Genomic DNA, 19,430 nt, shown 5'->3' on the forward strand with positions numbered 1-19,430 from the left:
TCAGTCTCCGAGCAGCTGGCTCCCTTATCAAATCTACCACTGTGGTATCTGAGGTGGTGCTTGTGTTCATGTAACCCCGATTTTACTTAATAATGGCCCCAAAGTGCAATCAATGATGTTGGCATTGGGGACATCCCAAAGAGAGCTGTAAAGTGCCTCGGTTACAATCAACTCAGGCCCTCTGGAGGCACCCAGGGCCTCCTCCACCCACACCACCAACCATGCAAGTGCCCTGCTGCCGCCAGTGGTATCCTTAGGAGATGTTGCCCAGCCTGCAATAGATCTGATTATTTCAACACTGAACATGTCTGAGATCAGCTATATTTTCCTGTACCAGGGATGAAACTCAGGACCTTGCACTTGTGAGGCAGGTGGCAGCACCACTGAGCTAAATCCCCGGCCCTCAGCTACTTCTATATTGATTGGTACCGGTAATTGGAAACAATCCATATCTAGCAGCAGCAGAAAATTCAATAGAACTCAGTGTAAATGCTGAAGTATATTCTTTGCCTTTGAGTCAGTTAGTGGCTCTTCAGTTAAGATCTATTTTTATTAAGTGTAAGTCCAATTCATTCTGTAAAAAACTCCTTTCCTGGGTGAAAAACAGCAGCTGGGCCAGAGTTACTGTTCTTTCCAGCAGTCGCTAATACCACAGAAAAGACCTACAGCTTTGCAGCACTTGCTTCTAGTACCTGCTTACACCTTCTACAAAAAAAAATGTTCAGAATGAAATAAAGAGCCCTAACCAGCAAAAAATGGAAAAAAAAAACAACAAAAAACTCCAGGCAGTCCTGAAATAAACAGTTCTGATTACTGTATCAGGTTCTGGGAGGAGGGATCACAAAAGCACTCTACGATGAAAGCTGTTTTAAAGAAATCCAAATGGTAATGGTGGTTCTGCTGAAATTTGTTTCCGAAGGGGACATCCCAGCGCCTCGGTCTTGTTGAGTGCCTTACTGCATGGCTGCAGATAATCAAACCACAGAGTTAGGGCTCTGCACTGTCTGCCTTGCTGTGGGAAATATCGAGTTCTTGGAAATTACTCTTTAGCAGAGGTCTTCTTTCTGCACTTTTTGGGGACATATTTCCGGTTTTGTATCTTGTGTCCAGAGACGCTTAATACTAACACAACTGTTAAATACTCTGTATAAAACTTTGTACTATCCAAGAATGTATTAGGAAATACTTTCTTATGAAAAATGTCAAAGAAAAATGGATTAACAAAAGGTCACTTCCCATGCTTCATCATATACAACAAATGTAAAATTTATACAATAAAATTTTATTTCCTAAGTTTAAAAAAAATCAACTCACAGCCAGATGTGGTGGCACATGTCTGTAATCCCAGCACTTGGGAAGCTGCAGCAGCAGAATTGCTGTAAGTTTGAGGCCAGCCTGAAGTACACAGTGAAACCCTGTCTCAACAAAAACAAAAACAAACACAAAAAACCCCTCACAATTCACATTATCTCAAGAAGGAAAAAAAAAAAATGAGTACGATAAGCTATTTTGAGAGACTACATTCATGTAACATTTATTATAGTATATAATTGTTCTTTTATTGTGGTTAGCATCTTACCATGCCTAATTTATAAATTAAAAATTAACATAGGTATGTACATATAGGACACAAAAACATAGTGTACATAGGGTTTAGTACTATCTGCAGTTTCAGGCAACCACTGGGCATCTTGGAATGTATCTGCCTTGGATAAGTGGGTATTGTTGTATTACATTATTTTTAAAAGTTACGGTAAAATAAGATAGGATTTGTTATTTTCATAATTTTTAAGTAATTCAGTGTCATAAGTACATTCACAATGCTGTAGGAACATCATCAGTATTGAGTTCTGGAACATTTTCATTTTTCCAAATGAAATTCTGTAAATATCACACAGTAAGTCCCCATTCCACTTCTCCGGTTCCTGGTAATCACTAACTTAGTTTTTGTCTATGTTTGCCTATTCTAGCTATTTCATCTAAGTGTACTAATTTCATATAAGTGTTCTTTAGTATCTGACTTACTTCACTTGATATAATGTTTTCAAGGTTCATCCATGTTGTAGCATGCATCAGAACTTCATTTTTTTCTATAGTCAAATAATGTTCTATTGTATAAGTGATATTTTTGTTTATACATTCATGCGTTGCTACACATGGGGTCTTTCCACCTTTTAGCTATTGTGAAAAATGGTGCTAATTCTGGCATACAAGTATCTGTGCAAGTCCCTGCTTTTAATCTCTTTGGGTCTATCCTAGGAGTGGAATTTCTGGGTCATGCAGTAATTCTATGTCTATTTTTTTGTGGTGAGTGCTGAGAATGGAACCCAGGGCCTTACACATGCTAGGTATGTGCTCTATCCTCAAGCTCCAGCTCTGGCCTTATCTTTTTGAGGAACTGTCAAACTACCCACCAACTGTTCCATTTTACATTCCCACCAGCAATATGAAGGGTTCCAATTTCTCACATTTTTACCAAATACTTATTTCCAGTGCTTAAAAATTATTAATTGCCATGTTAGTGGGTATGAAGTGCTATCTCATTGATTTAGTCTGCATTTTCCTAATTGTTAATGATACTGAGCATCTTTCCATGTGTTTGCTCCCCACTTGTGAATTTTTATTGGAGAAATGTCTATTTTCCTTTGTCATTTTTTTTCCTGTGGAATTTTTTAATATAATATGAAGACAGGCATGAGCTTAGAATTCCCTTTACATTACAAATAAAGTGCAAATATAAAAAAGCTTCACTTTTATATTTTCTTTTACTCTTCAATAAGTGAACAATACTTCATCAATAATTACTAATAGCTATTTGATAAATATAATTTCCATATAGTATTTTGAGAACTCAAGAGAGACTACTATGTTTAGAAATTAGAACTACTCTACAATACTTTCAGATTATTTTCCAATTATATTTGCATTTTCTCTAAGTGAAGAAAGGTGTAGAAAATCAGTGCTTTTCAAAATTAAGGTTTTAAAATTCTTGACTAATGGCATAATCTAATTGTAAAATTATTATATTTTGATATTGACCTCATTTGTTTCAGGTGATACCATAAGGCTGCATATATATAGGTCAACAAGCGGAAACATATGAAAACAAATTTATCAAAATGGTTTGCAGTATCTTCTTTTTTTTTTTGTACCGGGGATCGAACTCAGGTCCTTGCGCTTGCAAGGCAGGTGACAGAACCACTGAGCTAAATCCCCAGCCCTGCAGTATCTTCTTAAGTGCAACAGTTAAGGAGAAAACAGTACAAAAACTAACTTAAACACTAATAAATGAAGAACAGAATTATTATGTAAATATTTGTGAATTAATATGCTTTAATATATCAAATTATTTAACCCAAAATGTGTGTTTAATATTCAGGAAGGTGAAATCATTCATTAGATGGTGTATTTTCACCTATGTTGAAATTGGTAGTTATTATGAAAATCAGCTTGTTCAGCTATCAAGTATTTCTGAATTTCATTTCCTTAGTTGTAAAACAGAGGTATGCCTTACATTTCTATAGCTGTCCTCATGCCTACCATTATTGTTGTTTCTGTGAGCTCTCCCTCTGGATGGTTTATTTGGCCTTCCTATAATGAATCGTTCTTTTTACACTTCCAATTGTACTCCAACTATTTGTGCTGTTCATTTGAATTTTCAATTCTTATGTTGTCTGCAGTCCTTGCATAGATTTCCACTTCAGTTTCATCACAGTTTGTGTTCTTCATATTGCATAAGAGACAAAATAGGATATTAAAGCTGACATGGTTATCACCGATTTTACTAGACTTTGGACTATTTAATATACACAAAAACATTAAAAAAGCCCAGAGACCGACACGTTACTGTTTTTTAATATAATGATAATTACATCAAAATTTCATACATGGTAAAATGTGGACCTTATAATGATCAAAAATTTCCAAAATTCTGTACTTGCTACATATTAAGGTCAAAATATAAGTTAAGGATTTGGCTTTTTTGTTTTTGTTTTGAATTTATATTAAATGTTTTATTTAAACGCTGTAACGTGAAAAAAGAATACAACACAGATTATATTATGATGACCAAGTCAGTGTTCTACATGACAAAAATCAAAACAAAACAAATGTGTACGGTAAATATACCAGTGCTGAACACAGTACTTGAAATTTAACCCAAGCTACATATGCTTAAAATGATCTGACTATAGGATTATGCAAAATAATTTTTTTAGAACACCAGAATGTCAGCCATTCTGACTATAAACTGACTTATTCCCCTAAAGAGTGTTTTGAGACAATTTCTACATGACATGAAAAGAACTGACATAACACTTAAATACTACAAAAATAGTTGAAAACATATTTGTAATGCAGTTCTCTATAAAATATACAGTTAATCTTATTACTTAAAAAAATGAAAAGCAAAAGACCACCCTGAGTAATGGTGAAAACCTCAACAAAGAAAAATGCTCATCATTTGGATATCATTGGCAGAAAACTGAAAAGATTTTGTTGGGGGGAACAAGGAAGGTATCTAATGAAGTCATTCATGTAAAATTTGTTCAAAAATGTTCATAAAGTTGTAAATTTCTGCTTGTAACATCTTAAAATATTATATCATGAACACACTTTCTACTATTTAACTGGAGGACAAAAGAATATCTTGAAGAAAGTGTTTCTCAAAATGAAGTTCAAAAGCCCAAAAGAATTCTAATGTAGGCTCAGTAATAAACATGGTAAACAAACCCTGGGTGATTATTCTACATTCTGAAATGCCCTACGGAAAAGAACAACACTTAAAAGCAAGATCCTAAACATATTTCTGACTTGTTAGAATTCTCTATAAGTTTATGTTGTGAATACTGTTTTTTGTTTTAAAACAAGTTCCAGGCATTTAAGAGAAACATACATGCCTCAGAAATGAACACGTGAATGTCTATAAATATTTTCCTTTGATGTTTTCATTACTTTCAAACTAAATTATATGAAGAAAAGACAAAAAAGATAAAAAGAAAAAATATTAAGCATTATGTCCCACTCAACAAATGGGATGTATACACAAGTGTGGTTAACAAGCAATTGCCTCATTGTTATTTAAATCAGTTCATTAAAATCTAATCTATGAACAAAAAATTCCATATTCTCTACTATAGACTATAAGAATCAAGTATTACATCTAAATATAACTTCCAAACAATAAATTAAAATTAGCTTCCAAACAACTCTGAAATGGTTAATTCTATCCAGGCTGGTAACAAGTTTTTCCAAGCATTAAGTGGCAAAATAAGCAAAATCCATAGTTGAAAAATGAAGATCAGACCCCTTCTTCTTCATACATCATAAGACGATTGATATACTCAAAACCTGTAAATTCATATCCATCAAGCTCCCTCATGATGTCATTATCATCTGGGGTGAGCTGGACAGGTTGGTTAGTAAATTCAGGATCAAAGTTGTCCAAACCAAATCCCTCAGAGATATTTGGTTTAAATGGACTCACCACATGCTTTTGCTCCATTATGTCCCAGTCCACATTTTGAAAGAATGGATGCTCCTGAACATCAGCAAAGCCCCTGTGAGGATGACAACCCAGTCGTTCTTTTGGGTCCCTGTTCAGAAAACCCTCTAGGATACTTGCAGCTTGTACAGACAGACAATGAGGTATGAAAATGTCTCTTTCCAAAATTACTTGGAAGAGATTCTCGATTGAGTTTTCACAAGGGATATCAGAGCACTCATTAAGATGGAATGGAGACTCTCCGATCATCATCATGTACATAAGTACTCCAAGAGCCCACCAGTCCACACTGAAACTGTAATCTTCCTTTCTTATAATTTCTGGAGCCATGAAATGAGGAGTGCCACAGACAATGCGGGTTGTGTCTCCTGGCTGTAAACCTTCCTTACTCAAGCAACAGTTGGTGAGTTTAATGTGCCCTTCTGAGTCCAGTAATACATTTTCCATTTTTAAATTTCTGTGAATTATTCCTTGCTGGTGAAGATAGTTGACGGCTAAACTGATTTCTGCAGAGTAAAACCTGGCATGTTCTTCAGGAAATGTGCTTTGTTGCTGCACATGAAACAGTAGATCTCCCCCACTGACATAGTCTAGAACAAAGAACAGTCTGCTTTCTGTCTGGAAGCAAGCATGCAGTGCAACTAGAAAAGGACAATTGGATGTCTGCTGTAGAATGCGCCTCTCTGTACCCAATGAATGTAGAAATGCTCTTTTTTCACTGCTTTCATGGCATACATACAATCTGATTTTTTCAGTTGGACTAACAGTATTTTCCCATAACTTCCTCTGCCAATCAATCACGTGGAGCAAATCAAAGTCCTCAAGACCTAAACCAGATGAAGCTTTGCCACTTTCCCTGTTGTTCCCTGCCTCATTCTCTTCATCAACTTGTTCTAAAGCCTCATGAGTTGCAAGGTTCTGTGGGGTCGCTGTGTGTGCAGGGTCTGAAGCCATGGATGATGGATCAACTGGCACCACGGGCTCTGATGGTAAAGAATGCTGCCCACATTCAATTGTGACAAGTTTGTGGCACTTCTTGTGAACCAAGAGTTTACAGTTGGTGCACTTATACATCTGGCAGCCAAGTCCCCCTACACGGTCTGTGCAGACAGCACAGTGAGCTCGCCTGCTGAAGCGTTTGGCTTGAAAAGTGTGGCCATTTGCATAATACAACTTTCTCCAGCAGCCTGCAGCTCCATGGTGGACGGATTTCTCTCCTCCTGGACAGGGCACTTGAGGATGTTCAGGTATACAAGGAGATGAATGAATTAAGAGCTCAGAATCTTTCTTTAGCTCAGAAAGCCTAATGGCGTCTTCTAACTCCAACTGAGGTGACACAGTATATGGGTCTCCTTCCTCCTCTACCCAGCGTGTGGTGAAGAGCTGTTCATTGTCCAAACACCACACATCTCGATCTGTATCACACAGGCCCTCAAAATGGATGGAATTCTCAAGAGACCTTGTCATGATGTCTCTTCCCAAAGTCAGGGCCAATCGGGTAGAGGTGTGGGTGGTGGAGGTGCCTGAGAAGAAGGGACTGTAGATGGGTTGGCTGTCCAGGGAAACAGGCAGGCAGGGCTCAGAAAATGAGAGCAGCCTGACTGCCTGCAGGGACCACACTGGCTGGAATTCTGCAAGGCTCTTCGTGAAGTTGTTTCCAACAGTGGCGGCCAGGCCTGGATGGATGTACACCAGGCTTCTCAGCGTCTCTCGGGGGCCAGTGGCTGTGACTTTGTCCTCCGCCCTGGACTTTGATTCTCTAGGTTTTCTGTGCCTGGCTCTGGGGAGACCTGCCCAGAGCTACTGGGTGTTTCTGGGCCTGGTGATACTTGCACTGTGCACTTTCCAGTTTCTGTGCCATTGGTATTTCGGCCTAGGGAGACTTCAGTGGGGTACCTTGATTTTGGTAGGTTACTGGTGGTCACTCCCGGGGAGACCGTCCCTGAGGTATCTGTGACAGTCATGTGGCATCTGGATGGACTCAGCTGTCTTCTTAATCTTTCACAGATACTTTCTCTACCTGGGGTCCTGAGGCTGCGGCCTCTCGAAGTGGAGAAGCAGCTCAGCATGTTTGCTGTTGACCATCTCCAGCTTGGGAGTGAGCTTGGGAGATGGCTGTTACAAGATTGTGACACCCATTAACAAGGGTTCCAAGTTCTGTTTGGAGATGTTGCCAAGGAAGTGAGCTCATGTCTTAAGGGTTCCATAATCTGAGTCTCCATGTAATAGAAAAGCCTATAGCCCTGTAGGGATAGAGACCCCCTAGGCAGGGAGAGATGAGCCCCTCCCCAAAGGAGTTCAGATAGCTGGCAGAACAGGCTTAACCACTCATAAAAAGCTGACAGTCTGCTGAGGTTGCACCTCTTCACGCTATACCCTGCTAAGATCAAAAGGAAAAGGAACCTTGGCTCTAAGATGTAAAGGGCCCCTGAAAAGACCCTTCCCTGTTGTCCCTAGTAATGAGCTAAGTCAATCATTAACCAATCAAGTAGGGGAGCCCTCAGCCCTGAGGCAGGATAGGCCCCAACTACTAGAAAATCAGCATCTAGAGCCCCCCTGCAATGGTGGCTCCATTTCGGGCACCCCGCCTGTCTCTGCGAGAAGGCAGCTGTACTCTTGCATGCTTGCTGAATAAAAGTACAACCTACACTTTTGATCTCTATTTGATTTTTCCACAACCTTCTGCATCATTGGGAGAGTCAGGCCCGGGACTATGGGGACTCTCTCTTTGTCTCTGCCCGTGACAGCCATTTTTTCTTCATACTAAATAAATCAGTGGCCACTTATTTTGTTATTTTTATCTAAGTATCTATGAATATTTTTATCTATTTATCATCTATCTGTTAGTTTTTCACTTTTGCATTACTGGGGCTTGTACTCTGCATCTCCTCAGTGAACTATATATCCTCAGACATTTTACTCCAGATACCCACTAAGGGTCTCACTAACTCACTAAATTGGTCAGGCTGGACTCCACCATGTGACCTTCTTCCCTCAGCTGTCCAGAGTGCTGGGACTGCAGTCACACACCATCCTGCCTGATTCAGTGTGCAACTACAGTGGTCTGGTGTGCCTTTATTGCAGAGATTTTCTTCACTTTTCCAGTGGGCTTCCATTTTCATCAAGGAGACTCAGAGAGGCCCTCTTTCTGTTGCTCACTTCTGCTCTATCTTCTGGAGCTCAGAACAATGTCCTTTATGACCCCCTTCGCCTCTGTGCTGTGGATCCAAATATTGTCTCAGTGCAGCCACTGGGGTGGGGGAGAGTGGTGCTGCTGGCACCCGTGGAGCTCACCTCGGCACTGTGGGGGGAGGGGGGCTCTGCTCCTCCAGTTTTTTGCTGTTTTGCACTGTGAAGTACATCTGATGATTTTATGTGTCTATGGTGTCCCTGGGCCTACTCTAGAAAGTTGTATAACAAATTTCTTCTATGTGAGGGTCAACCGGATATCAGCAACATTGAGCTATCGAAATCTTGATTTCAGGATCTTCAAAGAGGTGAACCTGAAGAAGATAGCTTGTACAGGATAGTCCCATTTGGAGCACTGTTTGTTAACCCTTCATGACTGTGCGGCTGGCTGGGTGCAGCAGCGTTTATCAGGAAGAGAGTATCAGGTCACGAGTTGCCAGCAAATTGTTAACTGCTTCCAGATGCGGTGGAGGATGCTTGTAATCCCAGCACTGGGAGACTGAGGATATGCATTTGAAGTCAGCCTTAGCTACATACTGCGTACAAGGCCAGCCCAAACTACATAGCAAGATCCTGTGCATGGGGCTGTTGTGGCTTCCGCACCTCCATCACAGGGGCTCTCTGCTGTCCAAGAGGAGGCAGCACAGCTCCTTGTCCTCCTCTCACTCCCAGATCCTGATGTCACAGAAATCAGTATCCTGGTTCAATCATCACTGCATAACGAACCATCTCAGAATATAAAGACTTCAAATATCTTCACTATTAGGGCCCATGAGTCTGGTTTCATCGTGGCTTCTTCAGCTGACCCTGCCTGCATCATTCTTGCAGCAACAGTCCATGAATGGACATTCTCAGTAGTATCCTTTGAAAGAACATCTACAAGACACTGATGGATACCATCGCTGCTGTGCGTGATGAGAGGCACAAACCTTTCTTGCTGAGATCAGAAATATGGCAAAGATTTCTCTTCTCACAAGTTTTCTTCAATATGATAGCAGAAGTTGTAGCTGTTCCTCAGAGCCGAGCCCATCAGCCACTGGACGCCAAGGCCTGAGCACCTGTGTGTGGTGGCAGGAGCGCCACGGACTCCTGCTGCAGCCGGTGTGTCGGGGGGGGGGGGGGGGCGGTACCTTCCGGTGCACGGCTGGTATGCGTTGCCCCGTCTCAGCCATGACTCCACTCCAGGGTGACCGTGCGGTTGGGCAGCGTGTCTGGGGGCGGGACCTGCGGGAGCTCCAGGCGGCTGCACACCACCTTGCCCTCTGAGGGTGCCTCCGCCCTGCTGCTCCCTCCGGGCTGCCCGTCATGCTTGCAGCCCGGGGGCAGCGCCGCGACTCCGCCTGCGCTGCCTCCTCCTTCCTCCTCCTCCTCCCAGCATTGCGAGCAGCGCGAGCTGCAGAAGGAGCGGAGGCCGTGGCGCAGGGCCCAGGGGCGCCCGGATGGCTCCATGCTGCGGGCCGGGCCTGCAGGCCGAATGGGTAGCGCTGGCCTAGCGGGCGGCCTCAGCTCGCGCGGGCGGGTGCAGGCGCGGGGCGAGCCAGGCGGCGCGCAGGCCCTCCAAGTTGCCGCAGGGCTGGTGCTCCTCGGCGCCGACTTACTCCTTGGTCCGCGGCCGGGGCTCGGCCGCGGGAACCTTGGGGTCACGGCCGCTGTGTCCCAGGCTGCACAAACAGCAGGAGCACCGCCTCCTCGCCCCGCCCCACCCGGCCGGCCACGCCCTCACGCCCGGGCCACGCCCCCGCGCTCGCCCCTTTTCTTTCTGATTTTAAAACCAGGTTGTCTTTTTTTGTTGATGAATTGTAAGAGTTCTTTGTATTCTGCATAGAAGGCTCTTATGAGACATATGAGTTGCAAATATTTTCTCCATCTGTGGGTAATCTTTTCATTTTCTTGATAATGTCCTTTGTTGTAACAAAGTTTTAAATTTCTATGAGGTTCAATTTACTTATTTTTTTCTTTTGTTGCTTTAGTGTCATGTCTACCTTCTGGTATTCTGTTTCGGTTTGGTTTGTACTGAATCTTTAGATTAACTGGGGAAGAACTGACAATTCATCAATATTAGATCTTCTAACCTACAAATGTAGTATACCTTACAAAATTTATTTTAGGTCATCTTTACTTGTACCAGAAATGCTTTATAGCTTTTCAATGTAAAGGTTTTGTACATATTTTATTAATTTTTCCACGACTGTATGGGTTTTGCCATGGTCTGAATGTTTATGTTCCAGTTTCTTATGTTGAAATCCTAACCCTCAATATGATGGGTTAAAAGCTAGGGTGTTTGGAAGGTGATTGAATCACAATGGCAGAGTCCTTATGAGCAGAGTTAGTGACCTTATAAAAGGGGCCCGAGGGAGAATGTTTGGTCTTTCCTTTATTCGAGGACACAGAAAGATGGCAGCCACCTGCAAGTTGGAAGAGGCCCTTACCAGAACTTGACTGTCCTGGCACCCTGATTACATTTCCAGACTCCAAAACTATGAGAAATCAATTTCTATTGTTTATAAGCCACTCAGTTTATGGTTTTTTGCTATAGAACCCTAAATAGATCAAGACAGATTATTATGTTTTAGGTGGCACTCTCAAATTTCATTTTCTAATTGTTTTTTGCTAATACGTAAAAAATATTTTATTTTTCTACATTGATTTTATACCCTGTAAACATCTTAAATTTAGCTATTAGCTGTAGTAGTCTTTGTACAATCCTTAGGGCTTTCTTTATACATCATTTGCAAATATTTCTTTTTTGTGTATTTTTTTTTCTTGCCTTACTGCACTGGTCATGTATGTCCTCAATTTCAGTAATGAATAGAAGTGGCAAGAGCTGACATCCTTCTCTTATTCCTGACCTTAAGGGGAAAAAAGTCATTACTATGTAGTTAGGTGTAATGAAACCCAAGTGTTGAGTTGAACTGACTTTCCAATAGATATCTTTATATCTTCAGCTCTGTACCTATGAATGTATCCTTATTTGGAAATAATGGTCTTTATAGATATAATCAGATTAAGATTAGGTCATACTGAATTGGAAGGGTTGCTAAACTCAACAGCTAGTGTGCTTATGAAGAGAGAGGGATTTTGAGACACAGGGAGAAGATGGCCATGAAAGATGGAGGCAGAGGTTGGTGTTATGTTGCCATAAACCAGGAACACTAAAGACCACAGCCAGCAGAATATAAAAAGAAGTAAGGGGTCCTTGTTCTCTAGAATCTTTGAGGGAGACAGAACTGCCCACACCTTGATTTCAGACTTCTGGACTCCAGACCTGTGAGAGAATACATTTCTATTGTTTTAAGCCACCTAGTTTGTGGTAACTTGATACTGCCTTGGAAATAAGCACTCAGTTTTGTAGTAAAAGCTGTTTGTGAATTTTTGGTTTTATTATATGGTTGGTCTTTCCTGTGGGAATTCAGAGACTGAAGAATTACACTGCAGCCACTCACCTCTTTCCACAAGCCTTCCTCAGATCAGCAATTTCAGACTTCTTTTATGGTCCAGCATGGCTTAATCTGGTCAGTGTTCCATTTGTGATTGAAAAGAATGTGTCCTCTGCAAACAGAGGTAGTGTCTACACACATTCAGGAGGCTGAGTTGGTGAACAGTGTTGCTAAGGTCTTTGGTCACTTGCAGCCAAGAGAGTCTAAGTGGCCCTATTCCTTATGCACAAGCCTTGTTGTCACCTGCTCCAGGGAGCCTTGGTGCTATGCTATCAAGCACTTATGTTCTCAAGCACTTGGTTCATACATCTTACTCAGCGTGCATTACATTGTGTTGTATAGCACAGTCAATAACACTTCTTATGCCATTAGACTGCAAATTCCTGGAGAGCAGGGAGTGTTTCTAAATCCTTTCTGTGTCTCCAAGTCACCTAACCTGGGGATTCACCCACCACATATATTTTTTTCTAGTACCGGGGATTGAACTCAGGACCTCGTACTTGCGAGGCTAGCACGATGCCACTGAGCTAAATCCATGGCTCTCATCCACCACATACTAATTTGCTCGTGTTTGGTGTTTTGTCTGATGTGGCAACATTTCTGCCAACAGAACTATCTTAAAATGTAAGAAACTGGTAAGGAGCTAGATATTGGAGAATTCCATTTTGGTGTGTGATTAAATTTATCATTCTAAAATCTGAGATATTTTTAGGACTCTTTTTGGTTTTTTTGTGTACTGGGGATTGAACTCAGGACCTTGTGCTTGTGAGGCAGGCAAATGATTTTTTAATAATAGAAACTGTTCTCTTACCAATCCTGAATATTTGGCAGATTAAATCAAACAGCTAAAAGGAACCTAGAAAGAGCCAATATAGAATAAATGGTGACAGTTTTGAACAGTCTAAAGATGATGTCATTTCCTTTGAGTGTAGGTGCATTTGGGGTAGGTAGAGGAGTTAGCTACCCTTCAAAAACATGGACTTGCCTTTCCTCACCCTTCCGCTGTCATAGTTTACTTGGCACTTGCCATGGCCAGGCACAGTGCTGTGTGCCTGCAGTGTGTCACCTCATACTAACTGGTAACCTTGCCACTTTACACTTCCTGATGAGGAAACAAATGGTCAAGGAAAACAAACGATGGAGGGGTAAATGATCAGACCAAAGAGCACTACATTAAGAATGACAAGAGCAAGACCTGAATTCAGATCTCACTATTCCCAGCCCAATGCAGTTTTCACCCTCACACAGGCAGGACTCATGGAGCTGGGCACCCACCGTATGTGGCAGTCAGCTGAGCTTAGGAGACTGGAAAGTGGGCTGTGATGAACACACTGGGCATGTGTAGTCCGGGTCAGGCAACGTGCCTGGTGACTTATACACATGGCCTCATTCAGTCCTTGCAAAACTTTTATAAGCAGGGTGTAAAATCTCATTCCAGGTTAAGTATTCTTTATCCAAAATGTCTGGCATCAGAACTGTTATCTTTCAGGGTTTTTTTTTCTTTCAGATTTTGGAATATTTGTGTTTACATAATGAAATATGTTGGGGTGCAGATATAAGTCTAAACCCTAAACTTATTTATGTTTTATTTATACCTTATATACATAGCTTGAAGGTAATTTCACACATTTTTAGTGCAGGACTACAATTTGTGACCTGGCCTGTGAGGACAGTCGAAGAAGTTTTCACTTGCGGCATCATGCTGGGACTAAAAAAGTTTCAGATTTTGGAGCACTTTGGATCCACGTTTTCAGATTAGGGTTTTTCAACTTGGATTTCACTTCACAGAGGAGAAAATGAAGCTCAAAAATGTTAGCTAATGTTCTTAAAGCCCCACAGTGAGGGTGAAGATGGCTGGGATTTGACCCCCATTTTTCCGATTCCAAAGTCTCTGCTTTCTCTTAGTCATACAACACAGAGGCAGAGACCCAACACAGTGGTAAGGATGTGGGCCCTAGCCTGGCACACTGACATACACCTATAATCTCAGGAGGTCAAGGTGGGAGGATCCCAAGTTTGAGACCAGCCTGGGCAACCTGGCAAGACCCTCATATCTTTAAGAGATGCCTTGCTATGGAGTGAACTATAGATGTGAGCTAGAGAGTAACTGGTTCCCACCACTGTCTCTTCTACCTCTCCCAAGCTTTGTCCCTCATCTCAGGCCAAACAAGTAACATTTCTAAGTCTTTTTCTCACCTAAAAAGGCAATTAATAATAAATGGCACTCTCTTTATTCTAAGCTTAAATGAGATCATCTATATAAAGCTTCTCACCTAGTACTTGGTAGTAGTACTTATAATTAAAATTGTTCATTAGGAAGGAGGCAAAAGCTAACAACTCAAAAACTCAGCCCAGTAAGTGCTCTGGTGCTGGAGCAGAAACAAATAGTTGTGTTTTAAATTGGATTCCCAGCTGGGATATCCAGTTTAGATATGTTTCTCAGTTTTCTTCTATTAAGTCTACCATAAAAGAACATGGACTTATTGGAAAATTTCTCAGGCCCCTTTTGGTTACAAGGGACAAAAACCTAATTCCAAAGAGCTTTCAATAAAGTGGGATTTATCAACTTACATAACTGGAAAAGGCAGCAGGGAGCTGGCCCAGGAATGATTTGCTCCAGCACTCAACACATCCTATGTGCTCTCTCCCCAGCCCCCTGCTCTCTGCACCCTGTGGTACCCTCTCAGCTCCCTCTGTGCCCTGCTTTCCTCATGCCACAGACTGAAATGGAGCCAGGGGAGGGCAGGTGCAGGTGGGTATGCCATCCCAATTAGTGATCCTAGTGGAGAGGGACACTCTCTGTCTTCAGATGCATACTCCCAGGGTACACCCTTGGCAGGTCTGTTCTGGATCATGTGCTCACTACAGTGACCAGAGACCTGGGGACAGTGACTCGCAGTGCAGGCAGAACTCAAGGGGTTGGGAGGGGGCCAGTTCAAAGAAATGAGTGTGCTCCAGAGTAAGAGACAAGGTGAGGGCAGAAAAATATATTCCATGTCCTCCGGCATACAGAGGGTGGGGTTCAGTGGGTAGTGTCTGCCCTGCTTAACCATTCTTCTGGAACCTTCCAACTAGGATGCACATCTGGCTCTGGGGCTCAACCAAGAGGGGGTACTGGGTGCACATGGAGATGTGGTGAGATGACAACATACTGCCTGACACACAGTGCAGAGCTGTATGGAGAAGGACAGGGGGCCCAGGTAAGAAAAGGCTTTTCAGCCAGGAAAACTCGTCATGATGGAGCCTGACTTCCGTTCCACACAACAATAACAACTATTGTCACCACCATCATTTTGAGAGGGCTTATGCTTTTGAGACAAAGGTTCTCACTACATTGCCCAGTTTGGTCTTGAACTCCTGGGCACAAGCAACTGCCTCAGCTTTGAGTAGCTGGGACTACAGGCATGGGTCATCACATTCAGCACTATTTTGGGAGTTTTTATCCTGTGTGAGAAGCCATGCTACAAGTTTTATGCACAATTTCCGATATGATCCTTGTAACAGTTTTGTGATAGTTATTATGAGTCCCACTGTGGTTGAAGAAGTTTGCTAGCTCTGGTCTTGTGACCATCTTCTGGTACACTAATCAAGGTAAGAACACTCAGCTGAAAGAGGTTTTAAAGTGTGTTAGTCAGCTCTCTGTTCCTGTGACAAAAGATTTACTTTGGTTCACACTTCCAGAGTTCCAGTCCATGGTTGTTCTGGGCCAAGCTGTTCACTTCATGGTGGCCAGGAAGCAGAAGGGAAGGGGCCAGGTTCCCAATATCCCCCACAAGAGTATGCCCCCAGTGACCTAACTTCCCCCAACTAAGTCCCATGTCTGGAAGTTTCAACTATTTCCCTGTAGCACCAAAGGCTGGTGACCAAGTCACATGGCATTTGGGGGACATTTAAGATCCAAACCATAACACAAAGTAAATGTCATCGAAAGGAGCAGTGTATACCAGGGAGTCACTCACACTGGACAATGCTCTTAAACCTGTTTTTAGAACACTATCTTTCCTCTTCTTTTTCTGTTTGGTGCTGGGATGGCACCAGGGCCTCATGTATGCTAAGCATATGTTGTACTGATACAGAAAAGTTTTAGATAACTTAACAGATTGAATATTAAGGTAGTTGTAGAAACAAAATAAGTAATGTGTTCTTTTAAGCTTTGCTTTTCCCATAACTCCTTGTTTAAGGTGCCAGTTGTCTGACTCTAACTGGTAACTTCATTAACCTAACAAAAGTACTATGCCAGGGTGAATTTACAATGTATATGTGCCTATCTTGTGTCTGTGATTTGTAAATAGGAACTGGAATTGTATTTACACATCAAAGACCACTAGGGATGAGATAATGGCTGAAAAGGATATAAAAAGGGAAACGCTGAACAAAGGGGATGCGGATACTGACCAGACTGGTTTCTGGCATTCCAGTCCACTTGCGAGAAGGAATTTTATTATTTTAGCCGAATTCTGTGTCTCTGTGTATTTCTTTCTGAGATTTCCATAACAGTACCACTGAGCTACATCCACAGCCACCCTCCTCCATTTAAAAATCATAGCATGGTTATCAAATGAAAACCACACAACATATAAAAAACACAAAGATCAAACAAAATCAGTATCAATCTAAAACAACTATTATTTTTGAATTTTTTTCTCTACACAGATATAGAAAGATAACGGTTATTTTCTCATATTTATTTCTAATCACATTTATTTTAAAATAGCATTCAACTAATTTGCTTGTGTTTAAGAAATCAGTGTGAACTGAAGCAACTGTTCAACTTTAAATATTCCTTTAACCCAACAGATATTTCTTTAAAAATGCATAATAAAATACCCAAGATAATCAACTTATAAAGATGAAAAGTTCATTTTGGCTCACAGTTTTGGCGGTGTCAGTCTATGATCCATTGGCCCTGTTCATTGCGCCTGTGAGGGGGGAAGCCCGCACACAATGGCAGCAGTGCCAGTTGGAGCAAAACTGCTTACCTTAGTAGCCAGGGGGAAAAGAGAAAAGAGACCCAGGTCCCACAATCCCCTTTGAGGGCAAACCCCCAATGACCTAAAGACCTCTCATGAGGCCCCACCTCTAAAATGTTGCACCATTCCCAACAGCACCACCCTAGGGGCCAATCCTTTAATATATGGGCCTTTGGCCACATTTAAGATCTAAACTGCAGAAATAAGTTTTTGCTATAGGGACTGGATTGTTCTCTGTCTTGATACTTCACTAACTCTTAGAGTGAATTCCAAATAGAGAGGAAACATATCTATTATATATCATGGGGCCATCCTTGGAATGTGGGTTTTTCTCAGAAATAAGCTATGCCCAGTCCCCCATTTCCTGCTTCTCTTCCCAGTAAACTCTCCCTACCCTCATCATCCTCACCCCACCCTAACTCTGCCCACAATAGGTCCACTAGAGGAAGGAAGAAATAAGCATGCCCATTCTCCTTCAACTTATTAATCAATTCTTTCCAAAACCTGAGATCTTAATGAGGTTTCTGGAATTCACAAATTCCCCAATGTTAGGAGGGGCTAGGAGCTCTTCCATCTTGCCAGAAATGTCTGATAATTTTCTTTGGCTCTCATCTTTTGAATTTAGGACACAAAGTTAGACTCCTTCTATTGCTTGATTGTTGGTTTATTTTTTTGGTCTCATTCCATAGTTCAGGCTGGTCTTGAACTCACAGTGATCCTCCTGGCTCAACCTCCTGAGTGCTGGGATTATAGGTGTGTGCCACCATGGCCAAATGCTGCTGAATTTTTAAAAAACTGGTTTTTAGCTTTTAAATTTTTATTTGCTTTAGTTGTTCATTTTTTTAGGTTCTGGGGCAGTGGTGGTGAACCTATGGCACATGTGCTGTTTTTCTTTTAAGACAAAAGATGTTAATGTATGACATTTTTCAAAACTAAAACCTCAGTATTCAGGTTTAATTGCAGTGTTGGTACTTTGCGATAAATAAGTGGGTTTTGGGTTGCAGTTTGGGCATTCATCTCTAAAAGGTTCACCATCACTTCTCTAGGGGATGGGCTTCTGTGATGTGGCCTCATTTATCCTGAAAGATCCCACAGCACAATTTAAAAAGACTAAACCAGCAGCTTTGGGAGAGGAAGTGTCACTTTCTGGTGACATTACAATAATTGGGGGATTTTAATAACTATCAGTGACAGGCCACATTCCTGAGACTGACTTAAGTGGTCTGGGAGGGCCCCAGATATCACTCTTTTTATTTGCTTAAAGTCCCTCCAGTGATTCTACATGTACAGATCTGAGAACCATGAACTGGACCTTGCCTATTGTTCACAATTTAACACATATAAATATCACTATATGAACGTTTTATATGTGTATTAAGAAAGGCAAAATAAAAAGAACACATAAATTATACTCTGAGCAGTCAGTCATCCAAAGTGTTTCTTAAGCAGCTAAGGAAGCAGACAGGAATAAAAAAAGATATGTATAGTTTTGCTTCAGATATATTTTTATATAACAGAACTATCAGGTCTGAAAGAATCAGGAAACATCACCTGAGGTGACTTTCAACTTCTACAACAGTTTTGGAATCCTGTCATGGGCAGAAAAGGCATTGTCAGGTGCTGGGTACCTCGCTTGAAGGTGAAGTCAAATTCAGTGAAAGAGGCAGCTATACCAACTAGAACATAACACCAAAGGATTAGTCCAGTCACCTGTGAGTCATAGTTGCTGTCCCTAAGGTCTAACTTATGTGGTATCGTTTAGAATTGCAGAGGGGTTTAGAGGTGAACTGATGGCTAGGATTTACTGTGTTTCTACTACTACTTTGGTATAAAGTGAGATAGGCCAAAATTTAAAAAGTCTGCTACAAAATGTCAATTAATTCAGCACAAGGTCACTCAAACATGCTAAGCAAATTCATCTATCTGTTGAGTATCTGAGGTACTGTATCTCTGAAAAAGAATTAAACCAAGTCAAAGAACAGAGGTACCTCTGAAAAGAGCTTGTCTTTCTAGAATGCTTAAAACCTGCAGGGCAATGTCAGGACAGTGGTTAGCTGTCTTCAAAGTTATCTTCTATTGAGGTATTACAGTTTTAGGAAGATTTTAAAGCTGGGTTAGTCTGGCTCTATTCCTCGTTAGCTGTTTGTCTTAAGAAAGGGGATTCTCCAATCTGTGCTTCAGCTTGCTCATTTATAACTTGAAAAAAACAGCAGTACTTGCCCTACAGTTTATTAGGAGGAGGAGATATATTAATATTTGCCAAGGACTTAGAATGAGGCCTGGCAAGGGATGTGTGTTCCATAAATGATACTTAAGCACTTTATAAAATAC

General features: G+C 41.5%; 1 protein-coding gene and 1 pseudogene across 5 annotated transcripts in view; one reads left to right on the top strand and one right to left on the bottom strand.

Moving 5' to 3' along the window:
• LOC147829201 (protein kinase C iota type-like) overlaps positions 1 to 19,430 on the bottom strand; it is a 31,343-nt gene extending 11,913 nt beyond the window's left edge. For 2 of the 5 annotated variants that reach the window (XM_087206581.1, XM_087206578.1), the window contains exon 1: positions 1,315 to 19,430. In XM_087206581.1, the coding sequence (XP_087062707.1) occupies positions 5,300 to 6,970 (1,671 nt within the window). In that variant the 5' untranslated portion in view covers positions 6,971 to 19,430 and the 3' untranslated portion in view covers positions 1,315 to 5,299. The remainder of the gene's footprint in view (positions 1 to 1,314) is intronic. The other 3 variants (XM_087206583.1, XM_087206582.1, XM_087206579.1) reach the window with 3 other exon arrangements.
• Positions 423 to 1,323, top strand: LOC101724374 (proteasome assembly chaperone 2 pseudogene; annotated as a pseudogene).

This window comes from Heterocephalus glaber, unplaced genomic scaffold (assembly GCF_053883595.1).
Source record: "Heterocephalus glaber isolate CG9 unplaced genomic scaffold, H.glaber_assembly_v1.0 deba00000676, whole genome shotgun sequence".
NCBI classification, from domain to species: Eukaryota; Metazoa; Chordata; class Mammalia; order Rodentia; family Bathyergidae; genus Heterocephalus; species Heterocephalus glaber.